The 26,540-nt window shown below is 39.3% G+C and overlaps 1 protein-coding gene across 6 annotated transcripts in view; it reads right to left on the bottom strand.

Moving 5' to 3' along the window:
* Nucleotides 1–25,608, bottom strand: part of HERC2 (HECT and RLD domain containing E3 ubiquitin protein ligase 2) — a 119,230-nt gene extending 93,622 nt beyond the window's left edge. For 4 of the 6 annotated variants that reach the window (XR_012040342.1, XM_072849614.1, XM_072849617.1 and 1 more), the window contains exons 1-4: nucleotides 25,495–25,608; nucleotides 24,523–24,639; nucleotides 13,499–13,613; nucleotides 6,127–6,264 (exon numbers count right to left, since the gene is read on the bottom strand). Coding sequence is in view for 5 of the 6 variants with exons in the window: in XM_072849614.1 (XP_072705715.1) it covers nucleotides 6,127–6,264; nucleotides 13,499–13,613; nucleotides 24,523–24,594 (325 nt within the window). In the remaining variant the exon portion in view is untranslated. Of the gene's footprint in view, nucleotides 1–6,126; nucleotides 6,265–13,498; nucleotides 13,614–24,522; nucleotides 24,640–25,141; nucleotides 25,272–25,494 lie in introns of those variants that run through there. The other 2 variants (XM_072849615.1, XM_072849618.1) reach the window with 2 other exon arrangements.
* Between the last annotated feature and the right edge of the window lie 932 nt (nucleotides 25,609–26,540).

The raw sequence follows: 26,540 nt of genomic DNA, 5'->3' as shown, positions 1-26,540 counted from the left end.
AAAAGATGACCATCAGAAGACTTCACCTTATTAGTATTCAGCCGGAGAAATAATGAATAGTTGCATGCACATTCAGAATGCATCTCATTATGTGGCTGGGTGCTTAAATTTCAAAGTTTTATATTGTGAGCAAAACTTGTTTAAATTGATGCTCAAATACTCATGCACAGAACAAAATAGCAAGAACTGAGCCTTGTGTGTGTGAAAATATACACACACACACTCACATACCCCTTAAGAGCATAAACAGCAACCAGATACTTGGACAACAGCTTTCAAGTTTGGGAGGGGGAGGTGAGTGAAAACCTGTTCCAAGTGGCAAGAAAGCAAAAGAAAAAACAGGGATGAAGGAGTTCTGAGAAGAGAAATGTAAAACAGAGGAGGTAAAATTTCATCCTTTGACTGAACCATTCTTTTATCAGCATTTCTAAATCTACAGTTAAAAGTATTGATCAAGAAATTTTATTAAAGTATAAAACACTACTATAAAGGAGGTTAAAAAGTTTTTTCAATGCTATGACTGCTATTAATTACTTTTGTACACAGTACAAATTTAGATTTAATCGTGTAATGAATAGCCCTTACAGGATGCAAGTTCTGCATGTCTCATCTCTGACAAAACAAACACAGAAAGATTCAACTGCTGTTGGTTAGTGACATGTATCTCAACAATATCTCACTGAATTCACATGGGTAATTTTAAGCTGCCCCCTTAGGTATTACCTCTAAAGCATTTCTTGGTGCAATCAGCTATACTAACAATATCGGAAAAACAAGATGCAGCACTGTCTGTAAACAAGCCCTCACTCATACATGAGGAAATCCCACAAGTGCTGCATCATGACACTGATTTACCAGCATAATAGTTTAATTCACTGCTAATATAAACCAGATCTGACTACACATATTCCTACTTCAACTGTACATTGCTTAATCATTTAACAATGTTTGCATTAAGATTATTTCCTCATTTACTTTTTTGTCCTACAGGGGAAACAGAACAGTAGCATTCTTATTGAAACTTCCAAGTAGAAAGTAGCATTTTCTAGTCAGACAGCAATTAAGGTGAATTTAAAGTAACTTTCTAAGTACGCAATATTTAGTATCTTAAACATACAAAATGAGATCAGGTTACAGTGAATTTGAATCATAATTTAACAGTTTTTAAAGTTGTTTTTACACACATAATTGTTGCACCAGTTGAGCTGTTTCTATTCTTTTCAAGAAATAAAAATTACCTGACCTCAAGTGGTATTAAATAAATACTCAACTATACCCACAGTCAAAGTGAGCTGGTTCTACAATTTTAAACTTTGAGAAAGATTTAGCCAGTCCTTTTTCCCCTAAGACAAACACACACAAAAAAACCCCAACAACAACAAAAAAGCAAAACACAACAACAAAAAAAACCAGGATTCATCTTAAGGGAAAACTGCAGTTTTGGATAGAAGTTGAAAATACTCAAATCTCTCAAGATGTTATATCTACAAAGACATGGTGTAATGAAGACATTTCTAAACACCCAGTACTGATATATATAAAATGTTAAGGGTTAGAACCCTTAACACTGACAGAGACGCATATGGAATGCGCCAAGGAATATGAATAAATAGCTGGTATACACTTAGGAGTGACAACAACAGCAAGTCCCACAGAAGCCTGTGTAAATTCCTCTGCTGTTCCATACATGCATAAATTGTGTGGAAACAGAGACAAATATTCAGGTCATTAAGTCTGTTGGTACTACATCAGTAAAGATGACAGCCAACTGCAAAAATATGCAGGCAATTAAGTAAGTGAGCAATAAAATGGTAGATGTACACTGATGGGCAAGAGAAACAAAATCCCAGTTTTCCCTGTTGAAGGGGCTCCAAACAACCTCCCACTCAGGAGTGAGATCTCGACCAGGAAGAAACTGGTCCACTGTACAACAGCAGCTGGAGAAACAGGGTATCAAGATAGACAGAACGAAAACCAGACATCATTATGTCACTTCATGAAACTATGAGCTACCCACAGCTGACGTAGTATACACAGTTCCCAACCCACCTTCCCTGGCATAAAAATATGGGGGGGGGGAGGAGGGGAACGGAGGGAAGAACTAAGTGTTTAGAATAGCTTCTGCATGCAAAGAAGTTGCATGAAATAAGATCTTCAGTGAGGGAAAGATACAACTGGGGGGTGATTATGACAGAATTCTTAAAACGCAAAAAACCCACCCCACCAGCATTGGGGAAGACAAGTAAGGAAAAACCACTCACTGCCTCTTCCTGTATAAGAACAACAGGGCATTAGGTGAAACCAACAGATGCCAAAATCAAGTCAAGGACTAGGAGGAGATAATATTCATGCAATAAGCAGTTGAATTACAAAGCTCCTTGCTACATACAGCTGTGGATACTAAAAGTTCAGAATGTTCAAAAGGGACTAGACAAATTAATTGAAAAAATCAACATAAAAATATTAAAGCCTATTAAGTTATGCCATGCACACATGCGCTCCAGCAAAATAAAAGGGGGATAGGGAATCCAAACACTCATTCACATTCCCCCATACTACCAGCTCTGGCTCAAAGTCTGTAGGCTACAGATAATGTATCATAAACATGGGACCTAATGATTCACTTGGCTACTGCTATTTATGCTGTTGCTGTCAGGACATTGGACTAGACTGTCCTTTGGTTTGACTCAATACAGCCAACCTTAAGCATATCATGACTAAGAAAAAGAAGCCCAAGAAAATGAAATACTGCTCTATTTTCTGTAGGTTTTGAACAACCGCTTCAAAGAGTTTCCTCTTTTTCTCCCCATATCCAGGGCTTAACACCTCAACTTCTCTCCAGATCATATAAGACACTAAAAAACAAATATTTTCAGAAAAGAAAACTGATGAAAGTAGTAAAACAAGATTTTTAGGAAAAAATCAGAAGAACTGGTTAATGAACACACAACCTAGTAGGAATAGGATAGGGGGAAGATGTTTTAAAGAAGCACTGATGTCAAAAATGAGGCCTGAATAGTTCAACAGTGACATCAGTTAAGAGCTGAACATGAACTGGATGAACGCAAGATGCAAGAGAGAAGGAAAACCACCTTAAAGTCAAATGACGACCTACCCATGTATTTATTATCATCTTACGCATCTTTACAGTACTTGGCATAATAAGACCATTCCAAAAAAAACCTAAGACCTCTTTGCCCTGTTCTGGTAGAGTAGTGATCTCAACATAAATTAGAACCAGGGAAAGCATTTTGCTTCTCTGAACTTGTGCCAGAATGACAAAACAAGTGTGGGGCTTGGGGGGAACAAAAAGTAATGCTTCTCAACACATTTATGAACAGGGGGGTTTTTTGTGTGTTCTCAAAAATCTCTCAGCCTTCATGGGGGAGGGATGTCACAAGGTCCACTGACCTGGATTAGCCTCTTGAAGTTCAACGGCATGATCCTCCACACTCCTTGGCAACATAAGATTGTATTACAGCACTTCTAAAACGTAGATATACACTGTCTAATGTCTAGATACTATTTTCATAATGTAAGACTGTAAATCATTAAACTCAGTAGAAATAGTTCAGGGTATTGACCTGAAACACAGACTTTAAAAGCCTCTTCAGTTCTTTTTGTAAAATAATTCCATGCTCACATCTCCAAATTATACCTTATTTGTAAAGGAATATAAAACATAAATGAAAACATAGTAAGCCTTTAATTCTTACTTGATCAGCAACAATACATTTAAGAAACAATTCTCCTTTTCAAAAGTTCCTTCATGCTTTTGACAGGCAAATGTTCAAAGGTTCATCTTATTTTTATGAAGGATGACAAAAGAAAAGCTTAAAACATTTTCCCCATTTTATGAAACACTTATATAAAGTATCAAAATTGAAGTGATTCTCTGCATTTTTTTTTCAAAATTAATTACCAAGCCACAAAAACTAGGATGGCTCAAAAGGCAGCTGTTAGCTATCTTTGACAAATACAAAACAAAGTTACTTACAATTGTGAACAAAAGCCACCTGTAACACTTCTATAAATAAACTGCAAGTGTATTTGTAGTATTGTTTAAGGATCTGTATGTCACAGCTAGGTGATGCAAACTTCAAGCACAAATGGTAACAGAGACCAAGGAATACAAATTTGTTAGATGAAGTCTTCATAAGTCTTCATAAGTTATTTCTAGAATAAGTATCTATATGCATGCCAATAAACCATACTATATATAAGCACTAAAAGTAAACACAAGAAAGTAAGTTATTTCTTTCTGAAAATGCCAAACACACACACTTCCCTTTTTTTATAAACAACTGTTTTTTCAATTTTTAAGAAATAATTGGAGGGTGAGCTTAAGGCCAGGTCTTGTCCCAAACACCTTGGTCAGTTGGGAGAAACTGATACAATCATAGAATCATAGAATCATTTAGGTTGGAAAAGACCTTTAAGATCATCAAGTCCAACCTTTAACCCAACACTGCCAAGTCCACCACTAAACCATGTCCCTAAGCGCCACATCTACACCTCTTTTAAATACCTCCAGGGATGGTCACTCAACCACTTCCCTGGGCAGCCTGTTCCAATGCTTGACAACCCTTTCGCTGAAGAAATTTTTCCTAATATCCAATCTAAACCTCCCCTGACGCAACTTGAGGCCATTTCCTCTTGTCCTATCACTTGTTACATGGGAGAAGAGACCAACACCCACCTTGCTACAACCTCCTTTCAGGTAACTGTGGAGAGCGATAAGGTCTCCCCTCAGACTCCTTTTCTCCAGACTAAACCACCCCAGTTCCCTCAGCCGCTCCTCACAAGACTTGGGCTCTAGACCCTTCACCAGCTTTGTTGCCCTTCTTTGGACACACTCCAGCATCTCAATGTCTTTCTTGTAGTGCAGGTATTCGAGGTGCGGCCTCGAATTACCAGGTATTGGTGAGATAGTTGGCATTTAGATTACCATTTTGTAAAATAGTTTTATTTTACTCTTCAGCAAACACACACTAAATAAAAATCTAAAAATCTAAAACAGAAATAATTGTGACCTTCAGCTTACATCTCTTCAACACATTCAATTCTCACTCCCCCTTCCTCTGTAGTGGCAATTCTTTTCATTCCTCCTACACTGCAAAATTCTGTCCCGCTACTAGAGTGACAGCAAGTCCATCTGTCCTCCTGTCCTTAAGAAAAGGGAGCAAGCTGGCTGGCACAGAGCAGAGGACAGCAGACTGGCAGCTGACCTGTGGCTCAACAGAAACAAATAACTTCCCTAGCAAACGGGGCTACAGAGATGCGGATTCTGGCACTGAAGAGACAATACTTTTCCCAGGGATCTTCAAGTGCTTCTGGGTGAGGGGAAAGAAAAAGGGACACAACAGATGTCTCCAAAGTTTGTACATGCCAACATCTGAATCAGGCAGTATCATGCACCAGAACTGTAAAACAAACCACTGAAGTGAAGCTTCTTCTGATCCGCTATTTTTAAACATGTACAATTTTAGACAATGAATTGCTGCTCTGGAGTAATAAACAGCCATGAACTTCAACTGGCTTCAATATCAAAATCACTACTTTATCGAGCTATACATGAAGATGTGAACACACAAAGCATTTTTCCACTGTCATCATAGGTGAGATTACTATCAGCAAAGGCCAGGACAGACAGCTAATTGAACTAACCATTTCAACCTTCCTCCCATGATTCACGCAAACTTATCTACCAGACCATGAAATCAAAAAGAAAAATCACCTATTAAACCTTTATTGCCCGAGAAAATTCAGTCTTCAGAAACTAAGCAATTTCTTTTTAGTGTCTGCAACTGAAAAGAAATATTCTGAAGTCATTGTAACATTTCATTGTATAACTGCATTTGTTCCAAGTCAGTTTATCATTCCTTCAAGCAGCATGAAAGGTGCAAATTGACCCTTCAAGTCATGAGCCTAATTAAATTTGAAAGTAATTTAAGTAAATGTTTAACTTCAATCACAGTTAACCACTTATCCAACTTATTCCACTAACCTAACAGATGCATCTGTCAGCAAGTACACTTGATCCAATTACTTCCTGATACTACAATAGTAGTGATCAATATAGAATGCATAATGCTTCAGTGAGAATGACCAAAACAGCTGTAATACCTGGTTGTTTGCCCCATACCCAACTCTCAACAATCGATTTGGCCCTGTAAGTGGGCAGCGGAGTCTCTTCTTCATCTTTCTTTTCTTTGTCATTTTGCTCTTCTTTCTTTGATGCAGTTTGGCATTCAGTGCTATCATCTAAAGAAAAAAGGGGGAGAAAAAAAAAAAGGACCAGTTAAGCTACTTCCCCCTTGAATTCAGTTCTAGATTAGAAATGTAAAAGTGAAATGCCCAGCCCACAAGTTTACAGCAATATTGTCTATTATTAAGAGTACAGGGTGGGGGGAAGTAGTATTTTACCATGTTAACTGTCACAGGTGCTAGGTCTCGTGTTACATTTCATAAGACAGTGACCTTAGAATCTAGAAATCACTGCTGTAACCTCCTAAGAAGGATGAACATTTAATATCAATACTATCACATAAGATTTGCAAAGGATTTGAAACACACAGTATCACAAAGGATGCACTTTAAGTCAGATTTTGCTCCCAACTATCCGCATTTCTGTAGTATTTACTTGTTTTCATATTGCATTTCCAACACAGAAAAAAAGATAGCAATTGCCTTAATTTCAAAATCAAGGAGAGCTATATATTGGCATTTACACTAATTTGATGCAGCAGTATTTCAACATCTGTAACGTATCTAGCATCTTAGTAATTACCAGCAAGTAATGAAAATAATACCACCAGTTTCTGCCCAAGCAACAAAAGAGCATTTGCAATCCTTTTGAGATTACTTTCATAAAGACAGAACACAGACATTAGTCACTTATCTCTGTAATCAAAGGCTGCATGAAAGTCCCAATTTTCTGAACATAGTAGAACTAGACAGCTGGAATTCTCTCCTTATTCATATTGGGAATATGGATTTCCATATCCATACCTCCAGTCAGTTCGTTGCACAAGGTTGCCTTGCAATTAAGGGCCACGTTGGCAAACATTTTCCTCACCCTGACCTTCTTTTCTAAAAATATCCCCCAAAATTTCCCAAGTTCAGCATTTGCAACTTACCCATGAAGAGTTTAGTTCCAGCCATTTCACCAGACTCTTAAAAATGACTGGTCCTGTATTCCTACCTGCAATCTAGCCTACAGAGACTCCCCCCTCAAATGTGCTGGCCACAAGAAGCCAGACAAGCATTAGAATTTCATCTTTTTTCCTATCTCTCGCCCCACACTCAAAACATATGCATAGGTACCAGCATATTTCAGAAGACAATAATAAGCAAGAGGTTTACAGCTGTAGCCAGACACAGCACATCTGACTGCAGCCTGCCTCAGACTCACCATGACCCCACTTGGAGATCAAAGGCTCTCATTACCTCAGAACATGCAAAATACACCTATCACAATGTACAAAAACATTCAACTATTCTTTCCATCTGGGCTGAAAGAAAATTAATGCCTAATCTGGTTGTAACTGGATCTGTGGTTGCCTCTTTGTTGAAAATTTGTTAGACTGTAGACAATAGCACCGCCCAAAATAAACCTTTTTAAGGTGCTTTAATTATACAAGTTTTAATTTAAAGCCAATGTTTCCTAAGCTATAACACACACTAGTGCTCAGGAGGTGGCAGATAAAGACTGAAGGAAAACAGGAAAAAAGAAGAGGAGACATAACTGCAGCATGCGTGCTGCAGCTGAGATTGTGGGCTAAGGAAGCAATAGCAAAGTCACGTGAGAACAGGAAAAAGCAGTTTGGATATCCCACTTGTAAGTGGCAGAGAGAGTATAACAGTTCCTCTCAAACACCAAGGAACATCCAATAGTACAGCAGTCATCAGCATGATAACACATGTCCAAAATGTGACTGAATCTAGCTGTTTCTATTCCAAGCCACAAGTGAATAATACTAAAGGCACAGATTCCATTAATAGAGTTAAATCAGTGACTAAACACCCTGTTTAGCCCCAGTAGTTCAGAATATTCCTACAGTAACACCATAATCTCACTGTTTCTCCACTCACCCACACATCTAGAGACACACTCCGCAGGGTCTGGGATTTTAGTTAGTGTCTTGGCACAACACCCTTCTACCCACCATGTTTCGCAGGCAGCTGTAAGAGAACTTGTTATGCTTTTTAACAGATCCTTGGCAAAGGATGACAACAAAGGGCTACGAACTTAGTCATTTTGCCCAGCTCCCTGCTGCAAATAGAGAAGTTCCCAATCCAGGTGGGAACTTAAGCTTTGTATTGTATAAAAACGACCTTGACACGCAAATCCACAAGGAGGATTTTTTTTTTCATTGTCTGTATGAACAGAAGAAGGGAGCAATGAAAGAAGAAGGGGGAAGGAGCTGAGCTAAAAATCACATTAAAAGTCCATGTCACATTGTTCCACAAACACTCTACCCTTTACTTGCAAAAAAACACTTGCCCCATAAGGGACAAAGCTGGTATCAGTCTAGACTGAAAGCAGCAACACGGACATCATTAATTTTGGAAGCTCGGTTATGCTTAGTGAAAGGGATATTTAAAAAGGGACCCCCAAAGATTTTTCAGAAAGACAGGCAAGGAGGAAGAAAACTTGAGTGAAGCCAGAACAGGACAAAATAACAAGTAATAAGACAGTTTTCAAAACAATGCATGCAAAAACATGCTGCAGTGTGACAACCTGTTTTAACTTCATTTTTCTCGGACTGAAGCATGAATATTGTGGTGGGGGAAAACAACTGTGTAACATTTCCGTGAAAGAACTTTCTCTTAACTATGTTTTGGTTCACAACCTTAAGCCTCCAAGCTGAGGAAGGTATCCTTAGCCAGTCAAAACTGAGCAACTGAAGTTAGTTGTCCTCAATTAGAAGTTAGCTCCCAAACCAAAGTGCAGTAGCTCACCCTGTGTGCTCTATCTTGCACAGCAATAGCCTAATCCAGTATAAACAGAGGACAAAAAAGAAGCAACTAAAGGTGGAACTTACATTTCATATTCAATGAAGAAAATAACTGACACTGCACAGTCGCCTCTGGCACCTGTTACAATATGATCTTGTGCTGCTCTTAAATGCCAATGAACTGATATAGTTAGGAATCCCTCAGTAGAAAGAAAAAGCCTGCAACAGTTTCCCAACAGATGTTGCCATCCAAAAGGCAAAAAGTTACACAGTGTACTTTAGGCAAGGGCTGTATTTTACAACCACTCTAAAAGTAGTCCCAGATCCAGGAAGTATTTCAGCTGCAATACAAAATAATAATTTGTTTTCTGTCAAAGAGCTTTTCTTTTATATATGTACACATGTATAAACTTCAATTTATAGTTATTTGTGAAGGAAGGATGCATGCCTAACCATTTGCAAACCATGTTTACACAGCCTTCCAGGTGTAGAAGTCCAGATGACAGAAGATTCTGATCTCCTAACCCTAATCAGAAATAAAGTTTCTTTTCTTTCCTGGTATACTATTTTTTAAAATGCATTCTGTAAATTATCTGTTGAATATGCAATAAAGCATTTTATACTTATGAAGTCAAACTGTCCAAAGGGGTGACTACAGACTTCCCTCTGTCCTGCAGAGAGAGTATGATAATCCACAGCTGAGTACTGAACGCTTGAGCCACTGAGTACAGCCAACATAGCTGGGCTGGGGGAAGCAGAAAAGAGGGAAAGCAAAGAAGCACTTCTCACTTTTAACAAGTTCTTTCTCACACAGGAAAGAAGGCTCAAAGCAGGAGCCAGCCTATATGCCTGCTCACTACTACAGGTTGATACATATGTGGTCTGAACAGTAGCCACCATAACCAATTCCCAAATACTGTTGTTCTTATCATAAAGATTTGGTTTCTGCCAGCCTCTCTGGAATTGCTTGTGGCATTTGGACTTTATTATCTATTTGCAGGTGCAACACTGAATGAGGTTTGTGGATTCAATGGCACTAGGCTGACCAAGGCCCAACTTTCAGGAAAGGGGGAACAGAAGAGAAGAAGAAAGCCACAGCGTTTACCAAAGGTAGGACAGAGGCATGAAGCTGATGATTTTATATTTCTGCCCTGGAACTTAAAATAGCTAATTGAAACAGAAATTCCCACCTGTACAAAAGTTTGAGGAATAAAAAATAAAAAAAAACCCACAAAAAAAAAGAAGAGACCTGCATAGCTGACTGCTATGTCTTAAAAATTTACAGTAATGGTTCTCTAACTTAAAAATTTAGTAAGAATATCATTATTTAATACTTTTTATTATTTTCAGTAGATAGCTTCCAGTATACAAGACATTAATCTCATCCAAATTTCCTGAGGGCAGCCTGATTATCTTTTAAGTACATGCCATGCTGCAAGTGCACCTGTATTTGGACATCACTACTGTCACAGCTGTGTCCTCAGATGGTACTTGGAAACACGCACACACATTCTGCTGAACGCATTTACCAAACAAGATTTTCTGAAAGTGCCATGAAGCAAAAACAAAGAGGTTATTCCTAACCAAATGTTCTTGCTAACAGGAGAAAAATACACACGATTTGTATATTCTTCCTAGAGAGAAAAGGAAAGCTTTTCGCTATCAACAGCATGTTCTTCCAGTCTATTGCCACTGCTGATAGCCACTGAAAGAATGAAGTGCCTCTTCCAAGCAGCTCAGTCAGCATCAGAGAGCTACAGCACTAGTGAAAAAAAGGAGTTACAATGGATAGGCATACATCAAAACTTCCTAAAACAGACTAAATAAAAAGGACTACTTACAGCAACCTCTCTTATTTAACTCCAAATTAGTCAATTTAGCAGCAAAATCTGAATATTGGGATTAAAATATATTGCTTTTAATATAAGAGCACTGGGTTTTATATAAATCTCATTACTTGTATGTACTTTTCCCTCTCCTCTTGAATTACATTTGTAGATCATTTATGCAAAAAAGTAACTACCAGCTATACAGACTGAAATACTCAAGGTTTTAATTTCATGAAACTCAATTTGAGTTGCAAGTTCAGAGGTGCAAACTGATGGCCATTTTTTCTGGTTCCATGATTCACTACTGCATAACAGAATCAAATATACAATCTGATCCAACATTGACCAAAAATAGCCCTGATTAGCTTTTTCTTCTCAAAGTTCAGCTCTAGTAAGCAAGATGGTTGTATTTTACCAATCCTGTAGGCCAGCACAAAGGAATTTATGAAGGCTAACTTCACTGAAAGAGAATTCATGCATTAATTCTAAGAGTTAGGAGCCTGAAAAAGCTGTATTGAAATTTCTAAACTACTGTAGCTTTTCAAGAAATAGATGTTTTAGAAGTACCTATGTATAACAACATAGACACACCAGTTGTAGAAAGGAACAGATGCGATCTGTGCTATATAATACCTACACTTAAACCCTCCAGAAGGAAGGGCGAGGGAAAGGTGTTGTTTTAATTTTTATCTTTGTTACTCGCTATCCAACTCTATCTTAATTGGCAATAAATTAAATTAAATTAGTTTTCCCCAAGTCAAGTCTGTTTTGCCTATGACAGTAACTGGTAAGTGATCTCCCTGGCTTTATCTCGACCCACGAGCATTTCCATTTTATTTTCTCCCTCTGCCCTATTGAGGAGGGGCGGTGAGCAAGAAACTGGGTGGGCAGCTGGCTAAGGTCAACCCACCGTAATACAGTACTAGAAACAATAAGTGGCAGTCTTGCTTTAACAAAAACAAACAAACAAAAAACAAAAACCCCAAAACAACAACAAAAGAAACCCCACCATGGATATCAGAAAGCTTTCAAAAGCCTCATCACAGCATGGACCACTGACATTTTAAGGTAAAATAAATGCCTAATTTCTACAGCAAACCATCAGAATTTCTGTATTTTTAAGTAACAGTATCCTACAGCCTTTAACACTTTGTACCTTTTTGATCCTTCGAAGTCATATGTACATACATACATGTGTACATACATCCAGCATTTTAAAAAAAACTTCATATCATTATTCAGAATAGGTGTCCCAAGTGCGGATAAATATGTTGAGTCATGGATGATTGACTTGCTTAGCACTTCTGTTTTTTTACTTTATACTGCTCTCTACATTTTGGATCAGAACTGACAGCTTGCGTTGTCCTAGTTAATATTTCAATGATTCTCCTGAAAACAAAAATCAATTATACTATGACATCTTTCTATAAGCTTTCTCAGAATCACTGAAAGCACTACAGCACCATAACTAACAAAAATCCCAATTATCTGTGGCTACTTAGCTAAAAAGATATTGGAAGAATAGTTTTCTGTCAAAGACCTGCACAGGTACAACTCCAAAAACAATGTATAAGTATCTGGCACAAAAAGACGAAACTGCATCAATTTCATTTGTAAAGCAAGTATTTACTTTAATATATTGTCTTTATTATTACAGATGTTAGCTATCTTTTTGCTACATGAGAACAGAGTGTGTTGAATTGTTATACCACAACCGTCACACCACCTCTATCATAAGCTGTCAGAAAACAGGAAAGCGTTTCCCACAGTTCATTTAAGGCATAACCCTTCCCTTCATTGCATCAAGTTTATGATGCCTTTTAGTAATAGACATGTAATATTTTTTTCTTAGGACTGGCTAATTTCACTACCTCCACTCACTGCTACCAAACACTGCTACCAAAGGCAGTATTTCTGCCCTTCTCCTAGACAGGGCCTCATTTATTTGGGGGTCACATAAATTACTTACAAAACTTATCTGACCGTTTGGCAAGCCCATTTCAGCCAGGTTAGGAAACATTAACCTTTTCCTTTTTTGACCAGTTTAATTTTCCGTTCAATACGGACTCAAAAGAGCACCACAATCAGAAGAAGGCAAAAAGGCAAGAGCAGAATCACTCCATTTTAGCATAGCCCATCATGAAACAAAATCCACCTCCAAAGTAATCTCTCTAAACAGATGCATTACTCTGCCATTTGCAGGATTCGCAGTGTTTGAACTGCTCTCAAGTACATAAGATGACCAAAAAAAGAGCACTACATTCTCAGTCAGATTGTGGACAGTTTTTTAGCTGACCTTTTAGTTACTTTATGAAGATTGTGAACAAAATTAGAAATAGCAGTATCAGCTTTACCCCATTCCTCAGTCCACTTCCTTTAAACAAAGGCTTCAGCTGTAAGCACACCAAGCATACCAAACAGAAGGACACTGCCAAGCTTCTCTCATAACAACATGCCTAGTTATGAAGTTTAATTTCAAAAGACTGGAACATATTTAAGGCTTCATTTGAAAGCTTAGAAGTTATCTTTCTGTACACTTTTAAGAAATCAGTTTCAACTGTATTTAATTCAAAACATGAACACCTGCAAATTGTATAGACAGGTGATGATAAACCAAAGTTCTGTGATAGTATGAAATTTGAATTCCATTTTCATCATCACAATGAAAGCAAAAATGAACAAAGAAAAAAAAAATTTAAAAATTCATACCTTTTCTTGGAGGTAGTTCACCACTTTGTGTTAACTCTGTTCCAGGATATACAATCTCCCCATCCTTTACCATTTCATTCCACAAGCCACATAGTCCATCTCGTGTAAAAGCGAGCTGTTAAAAATAATACATTATATACAGTTACACACAACAATTTTTTTCTCAAGCCAACTCAAACTAACATTTAAAATACATCAGATTTTATATTTTGTCCCAGAAGAAAGAAAACACATGTATCACCTCACTAGTATACTCATTGTGTCTGTGTATGACAGGGATTTAAATGATCTTCAGGATCTCCGATTCTCTAGCTATGCTATTTTCAGACAAAGAGCAAAACAGTAACTTTTAGAAAGGCTCAAATACAGCAAGATGAACTTTCTTTTGGTGAAAAATTCTCATCAAAAGCACGGATTTGGTCACCTCAGGACTATCCACACATTCAAGATGACATCATGCAATAATGGGGGGGGGGCATGGGGTGGGGTGTCCCATTTCCCTTCAGGAAAAGCTATCTGAACAAAGTCAAGCTGCATAAAGTCACAAAATGGGGAAGCATGAAGAAAGTCAATACAGTCCCCTCTCCAAACCAGCAACTAAGAGCTGGGCACTCAACCAGAACACACAACATCAAGGCAGATTCATAAACAAATTTAACCAGTTCAAACTGGTCCTGCTGTGCAAAGCATCTCTCACAGCCCTCCCTCTTCCTTCCGGCTGCTACAATGCCTCCTCTTGTGTGCGGGCTAATGCACGTGTGTGATCATCTGCTGAACCAGATTATGGAACAGAACAAGACTAAAGCCAGCTGCACCTGAGGGAAGAGCGAGGGGCCACCTCAGCCCAGGTCAGTTCCCAATATGCTATGTGTGCAACAGGACAAGTACTTGCGATAGAACAAATGGCAGGACTGTGCTAGCTGGAAGTGCTCATGAAAGCTCCGGCTGTAACATGAGTGTCCTAATGATTTATCAATTTGGATCTCCTTTGAAGAATCCTAATGACCAGGATAACTTGTCTTCTACTGATGTTGTTCTCTGCTTTATAAAAATGCTGCAAAACAGGTGTATCCCAAGCAAATTCCCTAATAACCGGGCTGTAATTTGCAACCATATAGCATAAGGGAGGAGGGGAGTACATGAAATTGAAAAACGGAATACCTTTAGCATACCAAAGTGGTGCAGTGGAGACATTTTAAAAAAAAAAAAAAAAAAAGAGTACTGAAGGCTTATTCAGAAGCATCTTTGTGTTATGTAACTAGTATTCAAATCCAAAGTGTTTTAACTGAGGAGTAATACAAAGATGCTACTTACACAACTGGTGTAAACATTTACCATTATACACAGTAGTCCGCTTATACTTTATTTTGATCTATTTCCTGAAGATATTTTCATGACTAAACATTACAGGTTTCAAGAGTCACAACCACCAGCAGCGAAGTCATTTGCTGATCCAGCTAATCTCAGTTAACACGAAGAATTAAAGACAAGTTGCATGTTTTGACACCACTGTAACACACTAAATTACCATATTAGTTTCTTGACTTCACGTTGCATACTTCAGAAATTCACTCCAACACATATTAATGATTTCAATCGTTTTTCTTTCAGCATAAAATATGAACTGACATATTGTATGTATTTGTCACTTGCTATTTCCTGATCTCAGAGGGATAAGAGGGAAAAGAATCACACTGCGTGAGCTAGACATTATTCAACTTATCTGCAATTTATCAGTTGCGCAGAACCAGAATTACACTGTGACCATGCTTTACTGGAAGGTACAGTCCCTGTTCTTCAGAGCTAGACAGCACATAGAGCTTTTGCAAACAGTCTGTGTTTTGCTAAAAGCTTTACATTTGGCTTAATTTTTTAAAAATTGCAATAGTCTGAAGTAAAGTTGCATTTCAACAATGCAAAAAAAAAGATCAACCATTCACCATTGACTGAATTTCTTGCACTGTTCTCAGTCTATAAATATTTCAAAAATAAATGGCGTTCACCTCCTCCTCCATCAGATGTGGTCATATACTTTAGCGGGGCTCTTAAGGAATTTATTTTTCACAATTGTTTTCCTGCAAAAATAGCTAAACACAACTGTTTACTATTTTTGGCTCATATGTGATAGAAGATTTATTTTTTTTTTTTAAACATTCACCTGTTGAATGCTAACCTATGCTAAAATACAAGCTTGAAAAATAGTGAGGCAACTCTCCAGATGGGCTGCATAATAAATTATGATTTTCACAATGTTAAGATGTTTGTTTGATAAACTGTCTTTTCATACATTTTATTTTATATTCTCAGATCCCCTTGGTATGAAAAATGACTCTCACAGCCCTTAAGCTTACAATCTGAAGGCCTACAGGCTTTGAATTCAAGGTTCTTCATAATGCAGCACTGGTTTATTTCAGAAAACTTACTACTTTTGTAAGCATTGCTGTAAAACAGAATCAAGAATTGTTTTCTCTGTTTTAACCTCTAATCCTTCCACATGGCACAAAGTTCACTCAAGTCCTTCAAGCAACTAAAAACTGAAAAAGTAAACAAAATTTCTTCTGCCTTGGGTTTGGCATTCAAATTCTTATCAAAGTCATTTTCTTGGTATGGTGCATAAAGATAGAGCAACGACCAAGCTTATAGGTCAGAGAGAGTTCCCCCTCCTTCTCCAAATACGTCATGTGGAAGCTTATACCATAAGCAGCCTTCAGATAAACAATTTTGCTTTTATTCAGGTTGTAGTTAATGCTTTGCCAGTGGTATATGTGTTGGGGGAGGGGGAAAAGGAGACACATTTCAAAGTAAAGGAACACTGGACTTTTTTTGTGGTAATAATCAAAAGGACAATTAGGAAACAGTATTTACAACCAATTCATCTGTCATAACTGAGGACAACACAATTCCCACGGTAACAAGTTCACTATTAATCTACTCAATGTTCAGCAGACATATTAAACAGCGAATTGCCACTATGATAATCAAAAGTGAAAGGTCTGAGTTTTTAAGTGATAAATTATTCAAGCAATTCTATTTTCATCCCAAAATTCTATAACCATAACAGAAGTTTCACAACCCTCTTAATAGAAATATTTCACTTAACCAACAGAAACGGGGAAGAGTGGCTAATATGCCAGAGGGTCATGCTGCCATCCAGAGGGACCTCGACAGGCTGGAGAAATGGGCTGACAAGAACCTCATGAGGTTCAACAAGAAGTGCAAAGTCCTGCACCCAGGAAGGAACAACCCCAGGCACCAGTACATGCTAGGAGCCATCCAGCTGGAAAGCAGTTTTGCAGAAAAGAAGCTGCAGGTCCTGGTGGGCACCAAGTTGAACACGAGCCAGCAATGAGACCTTGCCACAGAGAAGGTTAATGGGTTGCATTAGGAGTATTGCCAGCAGGTCAAGGGAGGTGATCCTTCCCCTCAGCACTGGTGAGGCCACACCTGGAGTACTGGGTCCAGTTCTGGGTTCCGCAGTACAAGAGACATGGACATACTGGAGAGAGTACAATCAAGGGCCACGAAGATGATTAAGGGACTGGAGCATCTCTCCTATGAAGAAAGGCTGAGAGCTATGACTGTTTAGCCTCAGGAAGAAAAGGCTCGGGGGGAACTCATGAATGTATATAAATACCCGAAGGGAAGGTGTAAAGAACATGGAGCCAGGCTTTGCTCAGTGGTGCCCAGAGGCAATGGGCACAAACTGAAACTCAGGAGGTTCCCCTCTGACCATAAGGAAACAGTTATTCACTGTGAGGGTGACCAAGCACTGGCACAGGTTGCCCAGGGAGGCTGTGGAGTCTCCATCCTTGGAGATATTCAAAGGCTGTCTGGACATGGTCCTGGGCAACTGGCTCTAAGTGGCCCTGCTTGCGCAGGGGGGTTGGACCAGATGACCTCCAGAGGTACTTTCCAACCTCAACCATTTGCGATTCTGTGAAAACAGCAGCTGAAGATAACAGTAAGTCAACTGTATGGTAGGAAAGTCAAATATCTGCTTTGACTACACAATCCTGCTTTTCTTTCTTTCTACAGTGTTTTAAGACTATCTTAGCCAGCACAAGTTCATACTACTTTCTTCTTTGCTCCCACCAATTCTTGCATTCAGTCATTTGTAAGAAGTCTATCAACACACCGAAGTGCTGAGACAAGAGAACTAGAACTTTGTTCAGAACAAATTTGGAAAACATCTCTCTTTGGTTTCTGTTTTCCAAAAAATACGACCCTTCTTCAAAAACATGGCTCTTCTTCCACTCAATTCTTTAAAGAAAGTTCACAAGGCAATTGATGGTGCAGTTCCAGAGAAGGAAAACATATTTGGTGTCTTCATTGTTTCTGACATACTGGGGTTGCAAGTACAAGAGTACCTACCTGTGTTTTGTTAAGTCTAATACTCTCTCTCTAGATTGCTTTATTTATGCGGACATCTTTGCCTCTAATAATTTAGTAACTTAATTTGTGAATGTTTAAAGGGATGAACTTGACAAACTCAGCAAGGTAACAAATTAAGAATAATTAAGTTTTCACTGAACTTTTGCAACTAGCAACAGTGTCAGAGATGTACACTCTGTAAAAACCCCACAAGGACCCCAAGTCGCTGCTTGCTCCACCACCTACACGCTGCCTTCCCAAGACTGACACAACAGCAGCTCCATGCTCCATCACCACTATCCACTGTCTTACAACCTTGGCCTGTGTTCTTAATCCTCCTACTCATTCCACCAAATCAAGTGCCATTCCCCATGCCCAAAATTTCCCTTGTTCTTTCCATGGCATGTCCCGACCTCCTCTCAGATAAGACCACAGCCACATATCCTCATTCCCTACGCACCTCACCTTCATACACCCCAAGCCACTTCCACCATTTGTTACACATTCTCATCCCCAGATGACGTCTTGATCTCTGCAGTTGCAAGGCGTGTATCTCACCAAATTCATACTTCCCACATAGACCTAAGTCTCAGCCCTGCTCGTTTATCCCAAGCCAAAAAAGCAAGTGCCTAAGCAGACTTCAAAGTGAACTTCTACTGTACTGCAAACTGGGCAGCCCCCACTCTAATCTTTTACTAATCTTATCTCTGCAGTTAAACTGTAATTTATTCTGTCTGGTACAACATTTAATTAAGTCAAAGGGATATCTAGTTTGGTTGCTGGCATATGCTGCTGCCATCCTCCAACAGGGCTGGCAGTGAAATTCCCGTCCATCCCCATCAACTCTAGAGAATAAGGCATTGGCATTAACATTTCCTTACACTTCAAGAAAATTAAATCTTGCAACCATAACTGGCCAAGCTTCTGAGAATTCTCAAAGCACCACTACAATTTTGCTTTTAATAAGTTATTTTAAGAATAATCATCAGCTGTGCTTTTGTTCTAAAATCATCTGTTTTAAGTCAGACAAAGCTTACTCCACGTGGTACAGCAGACCATGTTCTTGATGTGGTTTCATAAACTTTCCTGCAGAAAGCATAGAAGCCTCCATAAAAGTGAACTCGAGCTCCAGAAAAATGAAGCCAGGAAAAGAAAATGACACAAAAGGACAAGGATTGATTCAGGTAGGATTCCTGATTATATAACTGCACTGGAAATTCAAGAAAGTGACTTCATAATCACAAAATGTCAATATGGATTTAGAATATAAGCTACTTTAAATAATCTTCACCTCAGAATTGCCGGGGGGGGGGGGGGGGGGGGAGGATCTGTTCTTCCATTCAGTTACTTATGCACTAGCCATTGGCTGTATTTTAAAGACTACATTAAAAAACATTTTTCTTTAGAAATAGATTTTTAAAAAAAAAAAAACTTTTTCAGCCCAGTAATGATGAAGAAAATCACAGAACAGCAAGTCCTTTCCCAAGTCTCTCTGTTGTTTTCGCTTTTTTGAATCCATTCAATGTGTTTCCTTTTTCATTGTCATCTTCTTCAGTAGTTTGTCCTAGCTTCCTTCCTTCCCTGCTGAAGCATGCCCTGAAACCACAGCTGCTTATCACACCAATGCAAAGCACAGTGAAACATCATTAGATCTAAACATACCACTCTCAAGCTCTGATAGCAAAGACAGAAAAGTTCCCCACATTACTGTAACACATTTGGGGTTAAACTAGAAATGTCCCCGTAATAACAGTCTACTGGTCTTCCATTTGTTGCAAAAGTTTATTAATGGTTAATGGTCATATGCAAAGAAAAACTATGCAATTCCCTCAAACTTAGAAGAGAAATTCTCTAACTTTCTCCCTTTGCAGAACAGTAGTTCTGTTTGAGCCCAAATATTTGCATAAGCATTAAATTTAATTTCTCTAACCTATCAATCCACATATGGTCCTCACCCCTCCCTCTGGAAATCACTTACTTTGGAGGGACAGCATTACTTCATTTTTTTAAATAATTAAAAAAATCCCTACTGCAAACTTCACTTCCTTTAAAAATGCAGGAGTTCTCATTTGCAGTTGCAATAAGAACTTCCACACAAGTCCTTCATTTTTTGATCAGGAAACCAGAACTACGAAGAAAATTAACAGGAAAACAACAAAATAGAGAAAGCAACTTTCACTAACTTCTTGCCTTTAATAGTCAAGACATGATTTATTTACACTATCTTCTTACAAGCGAAGACACTGATCTAGATGCTGGAAGAGTGGGATTTTCATGAAAATCAAAATGCTGAGTGTAACTCTGAAGGGAAGGTAAAAAGATTTCAGACCAATGCAACTCTTACAGGTGGCTGTTTCATTTTAAAAAGCTTACTCTCATCTCTGTGGCAAAAAATGACAGAAACAGCCTGCTAGCCGTGAACTCAATGAAAACCTATAAAAATGCATCCTATTCCTCTTGTAGACAGCTCTTGCACCTTGACTGTTGCCTAAAGTATTTTTCCACACTACAGGAAAATTCAAGTTTTTCACCTCTAACCCCTGCTATTAAGCACAATAGTTCTCCACAGGATCCAGAATAAGCAGACTAATTAAACACCATTCGAACACACACAGGCATCCCATTAGCTGACAGCAATTCTAGTTTTTCGTTATTCAGCCACCACTAATTAAAGTTCTCTGCATAAGGTTATAAATTAGTACTACAGTACATCTATTTAATCAGCATTATTTTAAGCACAGCTTGATTCAGCAAACTGGGTATCTAGGTTTAAGTAAATGATTTTAATCTTCCCTTCTGTTTGTATATTTTTTATATTTTCCTTTTTTTAAAAAAAAAAAAAAGGGATGTCTTCCTTAGAAACAGCCATGAAAACACAATCTCCCATTATACACAGATTTTGCCATAAATGCGATGGTTTCTACTAGTAATAGACATAAATAGGTAGGTGTTTTTAAATGTATTAATTCAAATCTAAAAAAATAAATTGGAAATTTAAGTGATACGCTAACCTTTCTAGCAACTACATTAAACGTGACCCATGAAAAAGTCGCCTGTACTAAAATCCACCTGTTTTATAACTTCATGGGATTATTTTATTAATGGTGATGTTATACACATATTTTTGATATATGTAATATAAGAACATATTGTAGTACTGATGTTACCTCATATTGAGCTGAACTATCCTGATTTTTCAGCTGCTATAACATTTTGTGTTTTTTCAGACAACACAGAATATCTTAATTTTGCTCCACCGGGAAATTTAGATTTTTAATAAAAGAAATGTTTCTAATCAGTTCAAAATTATACTAGCAGCTGTAAATCACACAATAATAGGTCAATAATTACAAAGTTAGTAAAAAGACAGGGAATAGTTATAGGGTGCACTTGGGTCTTTGTAGAGCATTTTGGCTTCCTATAATAATATTGCTTAGTTTCAAATAAATTAATATAAGCAAAAAACATATTGTCAAGACGTAGTTCCATTAACATTTCACACCACTTCAGTTAATCCTGCAGGCCAGAGGCTCACTGCTATTTACAAAGGGGCTTGTGTCTTTGATATTCTCTTAAGAACAGTAATAATATACTACATCACGCTGGCTTTGTCTCTTAAGAGTAACATCCCAAAACTGAGTAAGAACATTTAAATTTGGCCTGGATGCCAGCTGGAACAGTGGCAGGCACAAGTGATTAAACACAGTCCATGCTAAAATTCACATGTCATTCTTTTCTTATATTAATATCACTGTATTATAGACTTATTAATGCACATAGTATTATAATATCGTGTATTACATTATTAATGCAACACCGTCTTGAGCTAAAGCAAAAAAGAATCCGATGATTTTCAGAGAGATTTCACTGGCTTAATCCACAATAACTGCCACAGCCATCAAGTCTGAAGAGCAAACTCTCTGGTAACAGTGACAAAAAAAAAAAGGGGGGGCAAGTCAGACTTTGGAGACTACTAGCCCACCAAATGAAACAATTCACTTCCAATTCTAGCTATAGTCCCCAAATTTTGCAGCAGCACAGAACTTCATTTAAAAACAAAAAAAAGTTAGTTTTAAAGACTATCCAATCTCTGTATATCTCCTAAGGTAAGAATTCCCCAGCATAATTCTGTTTCTCCAAGGACTTTCACCTACCCATTCTTGGACTGCTGTACAGTGAAAAGTTAAAAAACTAGCTGCAAAGAGAAGAGTGTCAGGGTCTAATTCCAAACAATAATTTATAGTCAGCTTGATTAATTCACATAAATTAGTGTGTCTTTCTTCAAACCTCTCCTAGGTACTACGCTCATCTTTTCAATTCCTGTTGACAGTCTCTTGAACACCAATAAGGCCCTTCTGTAGTTAGCCAGTAAAAACATACACAGTAGGAAATCAGCATATTCAGTAGACATAGAACTTAAAGGATTAAGAGATAGGATTTATACCTATAAAGAAATTTCACATGCAGCTAGGTCATGCTAGTCAACCAGTAGCTAAAACAGTCAATCACGCAATAGAAAAATTCCCCAGAGCCCAAAAACCCCTTTACTTGAAAGAAGACATCTCCCATTTAATACATAAAAAAGGAGCAATTCAAGATTCACATGCACATTTTTTAAAAGACTGAACACATACAGCCAGACAGAATTCTGTGATGAGGACCTGTGTAATACCAAAAACAGTTAACCTAATAAGAAAATTATATTATACCCAGGAGGCCTGGCTAGTCTTCAGATTCCAGGGAAGTGATGTTTGGTCCAGCAGATCACAAATGATTACTGTTCTCTTATTTCATTAATCTCATTATTTTGACTACAGCATGATTGGAAGAAAACAAAGGGAGCACGCTGGCAATTAGAGTCTAACTTGTTATTACTCATAAAGAACTCTTATAAATAAGAGAGCTTATTCACAGAAATTTGTTACAAATTAAGATTTTTATTATTAAAAGGAATTATTACAACACATTAACTACACAACAATCTCATAAAAGACAAATATTTAATTGCTTTTATACACACTCAGCTGAAAATAATCCTTAAAGTTTGGATGGCAACTGAAAGCCTCCTGTCAAAAGTTTACATAAACAGAAAAAAGGGATGTAGAAAAAAAGGCGCTACAAATGAGAGGAAAAATCTGACAAATCACATGAACAGTCACATTTTTCATCCCATATAATACAGAAGAAAAACAGGCAATGCATAGTCAGCAGCTGTTACAAACAGAGATTGCCACTTTTTCAGCTAAAATTTTCCTCTGTTCTACAAACATGGAAGAAACATATTTGTAATCTAGAAGCCAGCTTCCAGGGAACACAAAAATATTTCTGTATTTCTTAATATGCTTATCTTCAAATTGTTTTCTACTACGTTTATTTACCACATTAGCCAAAACATGTAACTTTGGATCAAAACTTTTACTTCGGTAAGAATAAAAGATGAAAATAGAACTAATCTAGCCAAATCAAAAGCAAGCCCTGTTATTTTATAGCATTTACATACAAGACCTACTAAATAATGTAACCTCTAAGGCTCTATCTGCCACTTCTGATCCCGTTTTAGCTTGTCTGATGTAAAATATTGGAGAAAGGCTGCTTTTGAGTCACAACTGCTTGGGGAAAAATCCTTGTCTAACCACAAGAACAGCTGAACTCAACGATTCGGATGATCAGCATGTAATTTTGGGTGAAGTCACTCAGGATGCAATTTTTAAAATTTTTTATTATTAATCTGCAACAAAGGAATAGCATTGGCTGGCCCATCTCAACAAGAATTTCAGAGTTTTGAGCAGAAACTTGGAAAGGTTATTCTAAGTAAGGTATCTATACGCAACATCTCAGGGAAGGAAGAAGACGGGCAAGACAAGGACTTACTCTAGTTACCCATTTCATCTGAAACAAACGTAACTGACCCAAACCACTCTACTTCTCTATATTTTCCACTTAATTTTCAAACCTGAATTGGGAAGACACAATAGTATCCTCATCCCTGTATCATGCAACTTCGATAAATCAACAGATCATCTTCTAAGACAAAAGAAAACTTTCACCAAACACCAGCACATTTCAACAAAAAACAGTTCCATTTCAACCACATATCTTTAACAAAAAATTAAGTCCCTTCAAAAAGGACAACATTTAAAGGAAGCCGACATCCGTTATACAAACAACTACAGTAAAAGCTAATCTGAATTCTTCAAAATATAAATTAGATTTCCATCGCCTTTCGCATCAGTTCTCTTGTGCATTAAAGCTGCTAGCTTATATGCAGGCAAGAAATTTACCAACAGCCTAAATGAAGAATTTATAGTAATGCTACATACTCTGCTATACTAGCTATACTCTGCTATACTCATACATACTAGCAGTAATGCTACACACTCTGCTATGTGCTTTGACACTCTGCAAAGATAACACACATGTAGTCCAGCTTGTTTCTCAGCCGAAGGGACTGGACTGACGATACAGATCTATTTGCAGCTCAAAATGAGTTAGTGTTTCTTCAAGATCAGTTTGAAATCAGCATAGTCAAAAAAACCTATACATCTATCTCAAGAGCAATGCTGCAGTCTTCTGTTTGTCAGCTATTTAGACTAAAAGCATCCTTGATCTGCACCTGAAAGGTCACGATGCAATACAACTATGTAACTCCTTACCTGTAAGTCTGTCTTCAACCATTTGGAGTCAAACCTAGCTTGGGCAGCCAGACAAAAAGATTCAGAAGACATGGTTCCCTCTCCAGCCTTCTCTCCAGGCTGGCTGAGCAGCCCAACCTGCCACAGAATGAGAAAATAACAATCTAGCACATGAAATAAACCACATAAGGTTATTTTTGCTCAGACTAGGACGGCTTCTACTTGATCTCTAAAAATTTATGGTAAATAAGGACCTCCCTCATTCATAACCCCCGAAATTGCAGAGGGAGAGGAACACACATGAAGAAAACTGTTTGAACCCAAAAAACCCCACTTCCCTTCCCTGTAACATTTGTGGAAGGAAGCCTGCCTTCTGCTGCACATCGGAGGCCTAACGCTGCCCCTCGGACCCATAAGTGGTGCATGAAATAAATAATTGATGGCAGATTACGCAAGCCGCAGGCCAACATAAAGCGATTATCAGGGTCACCCGCACCCCCTCCTCCCCGTAGCCTCCGGCGGCAGCCGAGGCCCGGGGGCTCCCCCTCGCCGCACGACCCCCTCTCCCAGGAGCATCCCCCCCGCCCTCACGGCCCGCTGTCACCGCCCGTTACGATCACCACCCGCGGCTTTAACCCACCTCGGCCAGCCCAGGGGAGAGGGCCGCGGGGCGGGGGCCGCCAGGGCCTCGGACGCCTGACAGGGCCCGGCCGGGAGGGGCGGGTGCAGACCCCGCCCGGACAGGGGTCGCTGCACACGGCGCGGGGTCTGCGCCGCGCCGCGCCGCCCCTCCCGCGGGGCTGAGAGGGCAGGCCCCTTTCCCCGCGCCGCCAGACCGAGGCCGAGCGCGCTGGCGCCCACCCCTCCCACCCCCCCGCGACCAGCTCCACGGGGCGGGGCGGGGGGGTGCTCCCGCCCTCTGCCCCCCCTCCCCCCCCCCCCGCCGAGCCAGATGGAGGCGTCGGGGCGCGCGCCAGGCTTCCTCACACTTACCGGCCGGCCAGCCGTGACGACGACGGCGGCGGCGGCGGCGGCGGCTCCTCGCCTCTTGCCTTGCCTCGCTCTACCGCCGCCCGCTCGGCCCCGGGTAATCCTCGCCCCTCCTCCCCTCGCCCGCCCGCCCCCCTCTCCGCCGGCAGAGCCGCTCGCCGGTCCCTCCCTCCCTCGGTGCTGGAGGCAGGGGAAACTCGGCCAATTCGCGGCTCAGCCCCCTGTACGCCAGCAAAGCTCTCGGCCAATCAGGAGAGGAGGGGGAGGCGGGACATCCTGTCCCGAACGGGCCGCAGCGGAGAGGGGAGCGGCGCAGGGGGCTGGGCCGGCCGGCCTGAGGGGCGGGCGGGGGCGGCGGTCTCCCTCACGGATGGGGCTGAAATCAAGCCGATAATAACAAAACAAAGTCTCCTTTTAGGTAGGATGCAGAGGTTAAAAAAAGAGGGTTTGGGGTTTTTTTTTAAGTCACTTTAGGGACCATCCGCAAACTGTACTGTTAAGTTAATTTCTAAGAGAAGAAGCTTTTAAATATTTCAGAGCAGAAAGGTCAATCGTGAGTAGTTCAGAGGCAAACAAAATGGCAGAAACAGCCTGAAAGATGAAATATATCACTAGTATGAAATTAAAATTAACCAAAAGTAAAGTTTCTCACAATAATTAAACTCCAGTTGCCCGGCCGCTGAGGAATTAGGAAAGTAGGAGCAAGGCTTGGCAGATGGGACCGTGATTGGCTTTGGCCAACGTGAAGCCACAGACTGAATGTCAATGAAATTCTAACAGAACTGAGACCATTTGCTGGCATTTAGGCAAAGGTACACAACATCTAGTTATTATTATTTAAGGAGCATTGTAATAAAAAGCAGTGAATTTGATTCTGGGTTCATTTTCAAAGTAACAAGTGCAACCATGACCTAACCGCTTAGCCTATCGCTTACTACAGACCTCTCTTGGAACAAGATAGATCAAGGATAAAAAGATTGAAACACCCCATTTCCTCAAGTTACTCCCTGACACTTTAAAATATGAACCTTCAAAACCAAAAGTAGTTT

This window comes from Ciconia boyciana, chromosome 1, assembly GCF_034638445.1.
Source record: "Ciconia boyciana chromosome 1, ASM3463844v1, whole genome shotgun sequence".
NCBI classification, from domain to species: Eukaryota; Metazoa; Chordata; class Aves; order Ciconiiformes; family Ciconiidae; genus Ciconia; species Ciconia boyciana.
Note: the sequence above shows the minus strand (reverse complement) of the source record. Positions and strands in the feature narration are given on the sequence as shown.